We start from the raw sequence: 14,917 nt of genomic DNA on the forward strand, positions 1-14,917 counted from the left end.
GCCCAAAGGAAGCCTCAGCCGAGGCATACACGTCAACCTTGTAATGTCGGATGAACGGTGATGGCGAAGACCAGGTAGCTGCACTCCTGGTAGAGTGGGGAGTGATGCGCCTGGGGACCTGTCGAGATTGGCTGTCATAAGCAAGAGCGATGCACGCCTTCAACCATCAACCTATCGTATGAGAAGAAACCTTCTGTCCCATGGATGATGGCTGAAAGGACACAAAAAGTGCTTCTGACCGCCTGAAGGACGCTGTGCGTTTCACGTAGCGACAAAGAACTCTGCGTACATCCAGGTGATGCCACTGGCGCTCCTGCGGATGAGAAGGGTTGGGACAAAAGTCTGGGAGGACGAGTTCCTGAGAATAGCCCGCTCATGTGCCACACGGCTAACTGCAACAACTGGGGGTTCTGATGTATGAGAGCCCCCTGATTGAACTGGATCTGGTCATCCGGAATTCTCCACAGGCGCGAGATCGACAGGTGCACCAGGTTGGCATACCAGGGGCATTGGGACCACATCGGAGCCACCAAGAGAACCTCCGCCTGCTCTGCCAATATCTTCTGGATGACTGCCGGAATCACTGGGAGCGGCGGGAAAGCGTAGAGAAGGCCGGCTGGCCACGGGCTGCGCAGGGCATCCACCCTCTCCGCCCCGGGAGTCACATATCTGGAGTAAAAGCGGGGCAGTTGTGCGTTGTGAGGTTGTGCGAACAAGTCCACAACTGGATTGCCGAACCGGCGAGATAGTTGTTGGAAGAGGTCGGGGTGGAGTTGCCACTCCGCATGATCCACTGTGGCTTTGCTCAACCAATCTGCCTGGACGTTGGAGTTGCCCGAAATGTGTTCTGCCTGGAGGGACAACAGTCTGGACTCCGCCCAATGATCCAATTTCTCTGCCTCCAACATGAGAGCCCTGGAGTGTGTGCCCCCTTGGCGGTTGACATGCGCCTTGGAGGCCACATTGTCTGCTAGGATCAGAACGTGGTTGTGACTCACAATGTCCTGGAACTCCCGTAGGGACAGACGGATGGCCCGGAGCTCTAGCCAATTGATGCTGTTGTTCAGCTCCTGGCTCGACCAACGGCCCTGTGCCACCCGATCCAAGGCATGGCTGCCCCATCCGAAGAGGCTGGCATCCGTCGTAACTTGGATACGATCCGGCTCCTTGAATGGGCACCCCTTGAGGAGCTTGGACAACGCCCACCACCGGAGGGACCTGAGAGGCTTGGATGGCAGACGAACTTTGAGTTGTGAATGACTGGAGTGAGACCTCTGATAGGGGAGCAGAAACCATTGTAGTGGCCGTGCATGAAATCTGGCCCAGGGAATGATGTCGATGCAGGAAATCATCTTCCCTAACAGCTGGGAAAGCAGAGCCAGTGGCACAAGCCGCTGAGCTGACACCTGGGCCGCCAGTCGTTGAATGCTCTGACGTCTTTCCAGGGACAGGAAGACTTCGCATGTGGTGGAATTGATGATGGTCCCTAAGTGAAGCAGTGATGTAGTTGGCTGCAGATGACTCTTGGGGAGGTTCAGGACGAAACCGTGCCTCCGCAGGGAGTCCATTGTTACTTGCAGATCCCAAAGGGCCTGTTCCCAAGACGGTGACAGGACCAAGATGTCGTCTAAGTAACAATTCACTCTCACCGGAACCGAGCAAAGCGAAGCCGCCACCACCACTAGGAGCTTGGTAAAGGTGCGCGGGGCCGAGGAGAGACCGAAGGGCAAAGCCCTGTATTGGAAATGCCTGTCCGCAAACTGAAAGCACAGAAACCTGCGATGTGCCGGGTGTATGGGCACATGGAGATACGCTTCCTTGATGTCGACTGATGTCATCAAGTCGCCCTGGTGGATGGATGCTCTTTAAGGACTGCATTTTGAACCTTTGATACTTGATGTACCAATTGAGTCTTTTCAGATCTAGAATGGCCCGCCATCCTCCTGAGTTCTTGGGTACCAGAAACAAGATTGAGTAAAACCCCAGGCCTTCCTGCCCTTTTGGAACCTATTCTATGGCGTTGATGGATATGAGATGATGTATTTTGGCTTCCATGAGACGCTGCTTTACGGAGCATCTGGGAACTGGACACCTGATGAACCGCCTCGGGGGGATGGAGAGAAACTCCAGGGTGAGACCCAGCCTCACCACCTGAAGGGCCCAGGCATCGGACGTGGTCTCCGCCCACTGATGAGTGAAGGCCAGGAGATGCTGGTCCACCAGTACCTCCCCTTGGGAGTCACCGGTACCTCCAAAAGGACCGGTTGCCAGATCCACAAAAGGACCTCCTGTTGTGGGATTGCGCCTGATGCTGTTGGTGTCCCCTATCCCTGGCCCCCGCACGGTCCTAGCCGTGATCCTGTGGCTGGTGAAATGGTCTGTTGTAGTGAGGAACAAAGGGGGCCGCTGAATACCCCGAGTAACCACCTCGAAAGGACTGGCGTCTGTTATATGGTTGCTGTCTCCTGTTATTGCGCCCCCCCAATGGAAGGGAGAACCTTGCATTTGTCCCTGGTCTCTATGAGTATGGGATCAAGCACGGATCCAAATAATGCCCCGCCCTTGAAGGGCATGGATGTCAGGCGCCATTTAGACTTAACATCCGCCTGCCAATGGTGAAGCCACAACAGGCGCCTCGACGCCACATTGGACACCACAGCTCGGGAAGCGAACTTGGCCGCATTAAGAGTGGCGTCCACCGAGAATTCCAGGGCAGCCATAATCTTGGTGACATCTTGGTGAAGACGCACCTCATCAGGGGCTAGTCTCTCTTGCAATTGTTTGAGCCAAAGGACAGAGGTTCTATTAAAGAACGACGCCGCAATAGCAGCGCGCAAAGCCCAGGCCGCAGCCTGGTGAGTCTTACGAATGACAGTCTCAGCCTTGCGATCCTCTGCCTTCAGATCCTCAGAAATTTCAGAGGGGAATAGAGCTGGGGAGGCCAGGGCCGCTACTGGCTGATTCACAGTCGGGAATTGCAAAATACCTTCCAAATCAGGAGTGGAAGTGTATAGTTTCCTGTCCCCATTGCTGGGCGGGGTAACCGCAATCGGTTGGTCCCATTGTTTTTGAATAAGATCCATAAAAAGTTTTGGAGAAGGAATAACCTCCTGCAGTGAGACCGGTTCAGCGAAAAGGCGCTCGGTGGTATCAAGGCCTACTGCAGAGCTATCCTTAGGAGCCACCTCTCCCATATGGGTAGTGGCCTTAGCTTTATATAATAGGGACTTGAATAGCGTGGACCAAAACAAGCTAGAGGAATTAGGTTGATCAAATATCAAGCCCTCATCATCAGAGAAATCTCTATCTATCAACTCCCCTTCCTCCACTAATGCTGAATCCTCGCTGTAAGTAGAAGGAAGAGGAGAAGAAGGCCCAGCTGGAAGATCGGGGAGATCCACCTGAGGGACCTAAAGACTAGGCCCACTAGGGGCACTGGCAACCACAGGGGGCTGGTTTCTACGGATCAATTCAGCATCCACCCCTCTGGAAATAGCTGCTGAGATCATCTGGTAAAGATCTGGGGAAAGGCGGTGATCATAGCCTTCCATAGGCCTGAGGCCTGCAGCAGTAGGAGTGAAGGTGGAGGAAGGCCCAGTGCGTGGCAGCAAGTAGGCCGAGGCAGCCTGGGCCTCAGCAACGACTGGGGGAAGTTGGATCCCCAACCCCCCCACCCCAGCCTCAGAAATAACAGGCAAGGGGTGATCAGGAGACCAGGCCTGGTGTCCTGCTGGCTGTGGAATAGGGGCTGGTGAGACTCGCTGAGGCACTAGCATGGGAGGAGAGACTTTACATTCCCCAGAAACCTTAGGAACATTCTTCAATTTATCCTTTTTCTTATGACCCTTATCCGGAGTCCCGGAGGTCTCCCTGGGCCTCTGACTTCTTAAGTTGCAATGGCCGATCAATCCACCTCAGGAGGTATTGTAGAGCCCTCTACTGATGCCCAGCATTCTGACCAAGCGGGGGTTAGCTCAAGGCAGGGCCGCATCTAGAACCACTAGTCAGAGGCGGGGGTTAGCTCGAGGCAGGGCCACATCTAGAACCACTAGTCAGTCTCTATAGGCTAATGGACAAAGTTAACCCATGCTTGGATTCCCCAAGCAGCACACAGGAGAACCAAGATACTTGAACTATATATGCTTTCAATGACATAAAATTGAGTCTCTGTTTAGAACTTTTGCTATGTTCCAGAACCTACCATTTTTTAATTATAATTTTCTTGTGAAGTGTAACAATAATTTAAAACATCTTTTCAGAGTTTGACCAAGAAAACTTTATTTGTAGCATAAAAGTGCCACCTTGTGGTCAGTCCAAAATATTATATTTTATTTTGGATTTTTCATTTTTAACTAATTTGCCAGCTTTTGCATTACTATGATCTGGACAGCTCTGCAAAAGGCCTTCTTCTACATTGAACGTTTGCAATTAATACACAAAACTAGCACTTTTTATTTTTAAAAAATGAAGTTGATTTTCTATGTTTTTGTAAGTGTGGTTTGTAAGTGTGGTTTTGGGCACCAGGGACCGGTTCCGTAGAGAGGTTTTTCCATGGATTGGAATGGGTGTGGCTTAGTGTGCTGCTTGCATCCCATGGATGGAGCTTCGCTTGTTTTCATAGCCAGTTTCTGGCAAGCCATGGATCAGTGCCTGTCCACAGACTGGGACTTGTGTACCCCTACTCTAGTCAACACATTACTACACTAAATGGACAGATGGTAGTATAATAAATATTATTTCAGTTTCTATATGTCAATCCTTTAATTACCAGAAAGGCAGCCCTGGATATAAAAGCCTTATGTCTTCTAGTCTTTGGGTAACAAGAGGTTTGGGAAACACTACTTTCTCCTCTCTGAACCTCAGCAATGTGCTATAGTGATTTAACATAATTATTCCAAAATAGCTATACAAAACAATTCTGATTTTCTTGGGATAAACAATCACGTTAGCTAGTCCTCAACTTACAACTACAATTGAGCTTGGCATGTAAGATAGTCTTCCTAAAGAGGCCATCTCCTGCCATTCTGCAAGCACTTATCTTGCTCATGATTGTTTGCAAGGCTCCTTTTTCAAATTGTGGGATCAGGTCTTGCCATAAACTAATGATCGCTGACTTATTCCACAGTTATTATTTCTTCTTTCCAACTGGCAGTGATTAATATACTTAGGAGATGAATCATTATGAAACAATGTCCATTTCACATAATCCTATGCTTGATGTTATTACAGACTACTGAGATGTTGTCAAGATCCAGGAGAGCTGCAATCCCTCCACGCAGATCCTGAGAAAATGTATCAATTACATCAACCAATGTCATTTTTCCTCAGACTCAGACCTGAATCAATTTCCTCTAGAGTCTAGAACGTCTGTAACTGCAGTTCCACCATTCCCTAAAAAGGTAAAGTTGGAGAATGACTGAAGTTTAAATCCACCAGGTCAAGGGGGAGCCTTTTTAGGAGAGGGCAAGGAACATACAGGAGGCAAGGCTTCCTCCAGTTTAGCTCATTTAATGAGATTGAACCATGTGAAATGAACCCCAGTTAATCTGCCAAGATGATTTTCCACTCAACTTGTCCAATTTCGTCCATACAAAGTGTACACTAAAGCAAATATGAGCTATTTTAGCAGACAATTTTTTCCTTTCCTTCTACCTCCATAAAAGGGAGTGAATTGCTTTAAAAGGTTACTAGGGTGTATAAAAGGGCAGAGCTGTAAAAAAGTCACTATTCTGCTTAGGCTTGAAAGTGAACTCTTACTCATGTCCAGCCTGATTCAAACTTGTATTCCTCCAGGTGACTCATTTGTTACTTCATTTTCCAGGATCCAGTAAATGAACCAATTCCCCAAGTCTGTTTGGAAGCAATCTCATTTAATATTCCAATTCTAAACCAACCAAACATCTGCCAGAACTACCTACCAAATTGTGGGAAACCCCCATGTACCTGCAGGAATCTAACTGGATCTATTAGCTACCTATGTCAGACCAGCCTTACATATGAAGACTAAAATATATGAAACATATGAGACTAAAACATATAAGGAACGGTTGCAGGATTTGGGTTTTACTAGTCTAGAGAAAAGAAGGAATAGGGGTGAAATGATAGCAGCATTCCAGAATTTGAGGGGCTGCCACAAAGAAGAGGGATTATTTTCCAAAGCAGCTGGACAAAAAAAACAACAACAACAACAATGGATGGAAACTAATCAAGGAGGGAATCAACCTGGAATTAAGGAGAAACTTCCTAACAGTGAGAACAATTAACCAGTGGAACAGCTTGTCTTCTTCAGAAGTTGTGGGTGCTTCATCACTGGACTTTTTAAAGAAGAGACTGGACATCCACTTTTGTATGAAATGGTATAGGGTCTCCTTCTTGAGCAGGGGTTTGGACAAGAAAACCTCCAAGGTCCCTTACAGCTCTAATCTATTCTATCTCCACCCATTCTGTAGAGATCCGAAGAATACAAGGAATGACCTTACTGTGACAAAGAGTTGACATCCTCAAAATTCAAATGATCTATCAAATGCTTGGAGGTGATCTGGAGTTAGCATATGGCCATCATAATAAATTGGACTCAGCATAATCTGAGATAAGTTCATTGATTTTTGGCCATGAATTCCTTACACTTTCCCTGACTTTTAGTCTCCAAAGAACTGAGATTCCTAGCTCCCAAGACAAGAACACATTGTCCACCCAGAGATGGATATTGCCATGCAACAACATCAGCACTATACTAACTAGCAGCATCTCAAGCTTGGCTATGTCATCCAGAGTCTCTAACAGGCACTTACCTGTGAAGCACTATCACTGTCTTAACATCACCTCCCTTTCATTCCCTGAGATCATTGCTTATGGGAGGATCTGAAGTGTAAGTAGGTATATTTCAAAAAGGAAAAGATGACTGTTTAATCCAGCTGCATTTCAGTAACTGCTCACTTCTCTATCACTAAATAATGGACAAGTATAGTTTCATTGCCTATGGGCCTAGCGTTTATCAATAGCCTAAAGCTATGATCTTTACCAATCTCCTAGTCCCAGGAATAAGAACTAGAAGAGATGATAAGCAACAGATTGCCCATTTCCTTCCCCTGAAATAGCTTGCACAAGACAATTCCCACCGGTCCCCACAGAATCCATCACATCCCTTATAGCTCCAATTCTATTGTTCTTAATTACTCTTCATGTTTAGTTTGCAAGGGCACTATCTAATCAAGTCACTTTCACTGTTCTACATGCAGTCTTTGTTTACTAACTCCATCTGCTTAACCAGCTCCCCAGTTCATTACTACACACATGTATTTTGTTATTGTAATCTGCATTTCTGTAAACAAAGTTATATATATATAATATTAATCATTTAATCATAATATAACATTAAACAGAAATATTTTTGACTTGAGTTTTATTTACAAATCACAGTGATTTTCATTGTGCAATGGGGACTGATTTATGTATTTGTACAGTACTTATACACTTCAGACAGAATTTGCAGGAAATCTTTCATGTACGTAAATCTTGAATATTTTATATTATCAGTATGGTTTTGTACATAGATGAAACTAATTCATTTAAATGTACATCAGTATTTATAAAGCAGATGTTTGCCATAGAAAAGTGCAAAACATAGTAAATCTGTACATAGTACAGTGCAATGGAATTATGCTACATTTCTTGAAAGCTGAAAAATTCTTCAGTAAAAGACTTAATGGATCTTAATTCTTCCATATAACAAAATGATAGGTTTGCTGTATTCATGCAGTTTTCAAGATCTAGTCCTTTAGTTAAACTTGGTTTAGTTCCTAATTTTGATAGATTAACATTACTTTTATACATAATAACCTTGCTTAAAACTCAACCTCATGAACATTAAATAAATGTACATATAGTGTATGAATAGTTATGATATATCCAGATAGGATGTTCTAAACAATGTATACATTTTTAATGGTTAGTTGTTTTGGCTTTGCTCACCAACCTATTATGTTTTTCTAATGAGATAAAACTTCTGCTTCAAGTATAAATAGACATAAAATAATTTTAATTCTAATAAAATAACTCTTTCTAGGGTGATTTTAAAGGAGCTAAGTTTCATACTGTTTTCATAAGCAGGATGTTCACTATCCAATTATTATAAGGCCTTTGTTGACTCCAATGGAGCAGTGGACTCATGTGCAGATTATAAAATGCAGCCCTGATGTAAATTCAAATTAGCTTCATAATGAGTGGGAATATTGCTCATAGCAGTTGTCCATTTACAGCTAATTGCTGTGTATTGAATGATAATTGCCTTGATCTATTTACACTCTTTAAATGTTCTGGACGGCTTCATCAGTATTACCTAAAACACTGCCTTTCCCATTTTGATTACGATCTGCAGGAAAAGCTCTTTTGAGACACCATCAGTCACAGAAGCTCATTTGTTAGCTATATAATCCTTCTGGAATGTTTGCGCTTCAGAACTAAAAAAAGGATTTGAAAAGGAATTTTAGATATGCATCATTTTGTGATTTGACTTTTCAGTTTTTATATTTTAATTCTTCAATATGGTTTTTATTTTGACACGAGTTTCTCTTATTGGTATAATTATTACTCACTACTTAAGTAATGTTTGATGGTACAGAAATATCATTTTCTATTTTGAAAAAAAAACACTGAGGGAATTAATTGGACATTAATTATACTCCTTTTGGAAATGCAAGTTAAATAAGCAATACATGTATACTGTAAGAACCCTGGAATAGTCCCTGAACAGGGGTGTCAAGCTCAAGGCCGAGGGGCCAGATTCGGCCTATGGGGTGCTTAGATCTGGCCTGTGGAGCCACTCTGGAAACATTGAAGGATTGGCTTGAGGTGCCTCTGCCAGCAAAAATGGAGCTTGGGAGCGCCATAGGCAGCCGTCCCAAGCTCTGTTTTTGCTGGCAGAAGGTTGCAGGAGGCCCTCACAGGCAAAAACAGAGCTCGGGAGCCCATTTTCATTGCCTGTCAGAACCTCTCCATTAGATAATTAGGAAAGAAGACCACGAGACTCCATGTGTAGAAATCAAGTGTACTTTTACTAATTATAAATGATTAAAGGCATAGCGAAGCGAAGTCTGATTATTTAGGTGCGAAAGCAATTGATATATAGAATAGCCCATTCCCCACCCCTTGGCATCACAGCTACAGTCCAATCATAATTCTCCCAAGTGTCAGGTGTGAGATAACTTCAAAAGGCATCATGAAGATGGAATGTCGGTGCCGTTAGTCCTGGCGGGAATCTCCTACGCATGCGTAGACAGACAGGCAGCTGAACTCCAGAACCTTCCTCCAGCACAATGAGTAACCCCTCCCAAATACCATGCCCTCCCTCCCCGTTTCATGGCAGTCGAAGCAACAGCAAAGCAGAGGCTGACATCCGGCTGTCCTCCGGAAAAAGGCATTCAGGCCTGGAAAACGACAAAACACAGACAGACAGACGAACAACAAAGAACAGAAGAGAAAAAGAGGGGGGGAATCAAGGCTTGTCAGGATAAGCAGAATAAAACTGTCGAAGCAGTCGGGGAGCACGGACATGGGACTTGTCCACCCACTCGGTATGAGATGGAGGAAAATGCTTCCAAGCCACTAGGTACTGTATCCGATTCCGCCACCGCCAAGAGTCCAATATCTCACGAACTTCAAAATGTTGTTCATCATCAATCAACAGGGGGGCAGGCGGAGGGTCCGCAGGTGGATGCAAAGATGAGACACGAACGGGCTTAATGAGGTTAACGTGGAACACAGGATAAACACGGTTGAGATGCTTGGGCAGCTGCAAACGAACTGAAACAGGATTGATGACCTTGATGATGGGAAACGGGCCCACGTACTTAGGTCCCAATTTCTTAGACTTTTGTGTAGTTTGAAGGAACTTCATGGACAAATAAACCAGGTCACCCTCTCTGTACTGGTAAGGTTGCACACGCTTCTTATCAGCCTGTTTCTTATGAGCACGATGCGCAGCATCCAAAGTACTAAGAGCTAAAGGCCAAACACGGCTCAAACGTTCGCTCCATTCAGAGACAGAAGAAACTTGAGGCCCAGTTTTTCCACCATTGCAGGGTTGATCATACATCTGGAACAGCCCGAGTCAAGGAGGGCGGGAAGCTGTTCTGACACCCCATTGGGCGGTACCCTTAATTCTATTGGGATCAGCATGGGGCCTTTATTTGAACTCACCCAGCGAGGCGAGGCGTCGTCATCGGAGTCATCAGAGGAGTTGGCGGTGGCGTCAGCTTCTTCCTCCACGTCCTGCCTGAAGCGCGGGGGGGTGGTATCAGCAGCAAAGGCAGCCTCTTTCGTCTTGTTGTCTGGGGCCCTGCTTGTCTTCCCTTCCCTCTTGGCAGGGGGTGGGGTGGTTGTGGGAAGTTTAGCGCGGCACTCTGGGGCGCGGTGGCCTCCCCTCCCGCAACGGAAGCATGTGAACGGCTTGACTTTGCCGGTGGAGCTTCCCTTTCCTTCACTCCTGATTCGGAAAGGGGGCTTCTGAGTTGGGGGGGGGGGTGATTTTCCTGCTTTCTCTTCCCTCGCACGTTGAAGTCTAATCAAATCAAGCGCAATGTCTGCTGCATTTTCATACCAAGCTGTAACGCGCTTGGGAAGGTGTCTGTTAACACATTGTTGATAAATGTCCTCATTTAATCCTAATGCAAATTGGTCCAAAAGGGCATCCTGAGACCAGCCTCTCATATAAGAAGAGAGTTGTTGAAACTCCTGAATATACTGAGTCACCGGTCTATCTCCCTGCCTGAGGGTCATAAATTTCAACTTTCCCCGTTTCTCAATTAGGGGGTCATCAAATCTTCTCTTAAACGCAGTCATAAAAGCATCAAAATTCCTCAGGAGGGGGGAATTGCTTTGGTGCAGGCTCATCATCCATTCGGCCGCCTCTTCCTCCAAAGCAAGTAACACCATTCGCACTTTCATTTCATCCGATTCTAAATCGGGTCCATAAATTTCCATATAGTTATAAACTTGTAAAATGAAGAGACCCAGTTTTTTGGGATTCCCGTCATATTTTACAGTTAAGGGAGGGACTTTTGCCAGTCTGCGTCTTCTGGGGGGGGGGCCTGCTCTGGCAACCGCCCTGGCTGGGGGGAGGGAGAAGCTGCTTCTGGGTTAGTTTGCTCCCATCCTCCCTCGGCCTCTTCACCCTCCCTAAATTTTTGCATAGAGTACCTTTGTTCAAAGTCTTCCGTTTGGTCTCTTTCTCAGGGTTTTCGTTTGGGCAAGATTTCTTCCAATTCGACTGGCTTCGCCCTTTGTTTTCTCCTGGTAACTCCAGCATCCCAACTTTCGCTGTCCTCTTTTTGCCCCACATTCAAGGACCATCGAGGAGGAATCACAGGGTCCGCTATTCCTAGCCCAGCCATTCTTCCAGGTAATGATGGGTCAGTGGTTTCCCTTTCAATTTCTTCATCGCTTGCTTGCAAAGACACTCCATCGTTTCTTCTTGTAAGTACACCCCCCACGGAAGGTTGAAATCTCCTGGTGGGGTGTGAGTGAGACTTCGCTTACTGTCAGAACCTCTCCATTAGATAATTAGGAAAGAAGACCACAAGACTCCATGTGTAGAAATCAAGTGTACTTTTACTAATTATAAATGATTAAAGGCATAGTGAAGCAAAGTCTGATTATTTAGGCGCGAAAGCAATTGATATATAGAATAGCCCATTCCCCACCCCTTGGCATCACAGCTACAGTCCAATCATAATTCTCCCAAGTGTCAGGTGTGAGATAACTTCAAAAGGCATCATGAAGATGGAATGTTGGTGCCGTTAGTCCTGGCGGGAATCTCCTACGCATGCGTAGACAGACAGGCAGCTGAACTCCAGAACCTTCCTCCAGCACAATGAGTAACCCCTCCCAAATACCATGCCCTCCCTCCCCATTTCATGGCAGTCGAAGCAACAACAAAGCAGAGGCTGACACTGCCAGAGCGCTAGGGCCACCACAGGCGCCCTCGACACAAGTGACATAGAGTTGGCCATGCCCACCTGGCCATGTCCACCCCAGACCCCCAAGGTTAAACACAATCCTGATGAGGCCCTCAATGAAATCGAGTTTGACACCCCTGTCCTTGAATCACCCATGAAGCATGTTTTTGGAAAAATAGCTTCTTTGGTGGTTTGAGGATATAATCTTCGAATGTTGTGCACTGTTCTATTGATGATACTGATTGTAAACACTATTTGGCATTCCTTTAAAATGGATAATTGAATTCATAAAATAAAAATTTCTTGAAGACCAAATTATTGAGAAAAAAATGGCTTTATGCATCAATTCTGTTGCTTATTGGCTCATCCACTTCAGCTTTCTCATTAAGACACACAAATATATTAGGAATCAGTAACATAACCAGCCACTAGAATAAATTAATTTGCTAATGGGAAAATGACAAGAAGTTGTGTAAATGAAAGCTCCTACTGCTATGTACAAGACCATTACGATACTATAGGTAGTCCATGTTTAGCAACCACAATAGGGACAAGTAACTCGGTTGTTAACCAAAGCAGTTGCTAAGTGAAATCTCAACTATGCATATCTTAGTTCAGTTTCCCTTTGCTTTATAGACCTGCAAATGTCATAAATATGAAAATTAGTTGTAAAGCTATTGTTTAATCACACCACAACTGTGAATAGTATATAAACAAGGCTGTTGCTAAATGAGAAGTACCTGTATAACCATTCCTTACTCCTCATATTTTCACAGTGCACTTTAAAAACATAGTGTGCACAAAAAGTGGCAGCTAGGGTTTTTGGAGTGTTTTGGCTACCAACCAATGTGTTATCAAGCAATGAAAGAAGAGTGACTAGTGTAATAAGGATATTAAACAACTTTTAAACATACTCAGGTAGATCATATGGAAGCTGGGTAAGCTTAAGCCCTAATAGTAGTATTAGTTTTGAACCATGCAAATCAACAATTCTTGGTTTAATATTAGTATCTCATAAATACATACTCTTACTCTGGAGTTTATATCTACATTTGGGTTTTTTTCCCCTAGTAGGACAAATGGCATGATTTATTCTCACTTATAGAGGTTTAAAAAGTAGAATATCCCATTTCAGAAGAGTTCACAGATGTTCATGCCAAAAATTCATGTGATCATACAGAGGTTAGAAGATTTTTGATGCAAAAGCCTTCTTTGCATTTTTGAGACATACTTTTATAAGAATTTCCTCATAAATGAGCAAGTAGTTAAACTTCCAAATAAAACACTGGGCTACCACCATCCCACCTATTTTTATATTCGAGGAATTCTTACAGATGTAAAGTATACATGCGACCAAAAGGTATCATCTCTTGGGTGTAAATATTATTTTGGACTTTGCTTTAAAACATAACAGTTTCCTTTCTATGTAATATAAATTTAGATTTTTTATTTTATTTTAATTCATACCTTTAATTTATTTTGCTTGCCACTTCTCACTCATTATCTGCAGTTTTGGATAAAGTTGCTTAAACCAAAAAAAAATGTGTGATGGGTCTGTATATAGGCATTTAATTAAAAGAATTTTAAAATGTTCAATGTGGATAGGATGCTTGGCAAGTGCCAATATAGATATCCGAGGGCCAACGAATGGTAAAGGACACTAAGTTGATTGTGGAGTTAAACCTACTTATATAAAGAACATATCAAAGATAATGCCAGGTAACATTGTACATTCAATTGTGGCTTTTAAATTGTTTTATCTACTATAGTTTGCAATATTCAATAATGGACCTGCAAGTATACATCTGTGTTTAGAGATGGATCTTGGTTTTGATGACATTCAAGTACCTGAAAAGGTAACAGAATCTAACCCCATTAATAATACTAGTTTCATTATAGTACGTAATCACGAAGAATTAAGATATATACCCACATCATTATAACATAATTTTAAAAGAAAATATAATGTACACTGAAAGGAGAAATAGTACAATAAGCTGTGCAAGTTTTTTTTATTTTTCAGCTTTCAAGATGTATGGCTGGAGGTGTAAAGCACTGGAAATTTTACCATTTTCTCAAAACTTATATGTATTTTTCTTTTTACAAAGAATTATAAAATGTATAGAAGATGCTGAAACATGTATCATTTCAAGATTTGTTTTACTTCTAGGCAGCATCTTGGAAAACATTTAAGAATAAAAACCATAAACTCTGTAAAATACAAAAATTTACATTTCTGCACAGTTTCTGTGCTTTAGATTTACTGATTTTCTTTATATAAATATACACTAAGTTGTGCTTTACAGGACAATTTTAGTATCAACTTATACAACTAGGGTATGAAATAAGTATGCAAATAAAATTTGGAGACAACAAAACTAAATTCAAATTTAGAAACCCTGTATCTTACACATCAGAGTAGGTGCTTCAGTATCTTTTTAACTGAATGGATGCCAATTCTATACTACCAAATAGTATCTATTTTTTCAACTTTTAACATGTCTTTTTAAAAAAAAAATCTATGCATAATGCAGTAATATTCATTTTCAAGATAGTTTTGGAAGTATTTTCCGTTCTTCTTTTCCAGTTTTCACCTATCACACCAATCTTCTTTCAATTTCTAGCAAACAGATAAAAATAAATATTCAATGTACTGGTATTCCATTGTCGTAAATATTTAACTTTTTTCCTTCAAATTCAGAAAATAAGATTTTAGGTCCTTAATTGCCATGTGCAAAGAGTTATTCTTATTTTTATACAATAAAAGTGCAAAATAAAAGCCATCTAATAGTTGCAATTGTGTCTATACAAGAAATCTATGTAGTCTTCATAATTGCCAAAATAATTACAGAACATTATATTAATATTATATTTTTATTAAAAGGCAGTCATGGAGTCTTAAGGCATTTTCTTCTATTTTTAATTTTAAAATATCAATGTGTGATTTTATAAATTAACTACAT

General features: G+C 43.0%; 2 protein-coding genes across 4 annotated transcripts in view; both read right to left on the reverse strand.

Annotated features, from left to right (window-relative positions):
* Nucleotides 1–2,347: 2,347 nt before the first annotated feature.
* Nucleotides 2,348–3,551, reverse strand: LOC148043306 (lamina-associated polypeptide 2-like). Its single transcript, XM_087726771.1, is given in 3 exon segments — nucleotides 2,348–2,485; nucleotides 2,487–3,379; nucleotides 3,464–3,551. Coding segments are annotated over 3 exon segments (1,119 nt in total).
* A 10,398-nt stretch (nucleotides 3,552–13,949) lies between these two features.
* PRKX (protein kinase cAMP-dependent X-linked catalytic subunit) overlaps nucleotides 13,950–14,917 on the reverse strand; it is a 115,892-nt gene continuing 114,924 nt past the window's right edge. For 2 of the 3 annotated variants that reach the window (XM_087726794.1, XM_087726792.1), the window contains exon 9: nucleotides 13,950–14,574. The gene's annotated coding sequence lies outside the window, so the exon portion shown is untranslated. Of the gene's footprint in view, nucleotides 14,644–14,917 lie in introns of all 3 variants that reach the window. The other variant, XM_087726793.1, reaches the window with a different exon arrangement.

The sequence above is a fragment of the Thamnophis sirtalis genome, unplaced genomic scaffold (genome assembly GCF_051295495.1).
Source record: "Thamnophis sirtalis isolate CommonGarterSnake01/CBP01778 unplaced genomic scaffold, rThaSir2_p1.2 scaffold_12, whole genome shotgun sequence".
NCBI lineage: Eukaryota > Metazoa > Chordata > Lepidosauria > Squamata > Natricidae > Thamnophis > Thamnophis sirtalis.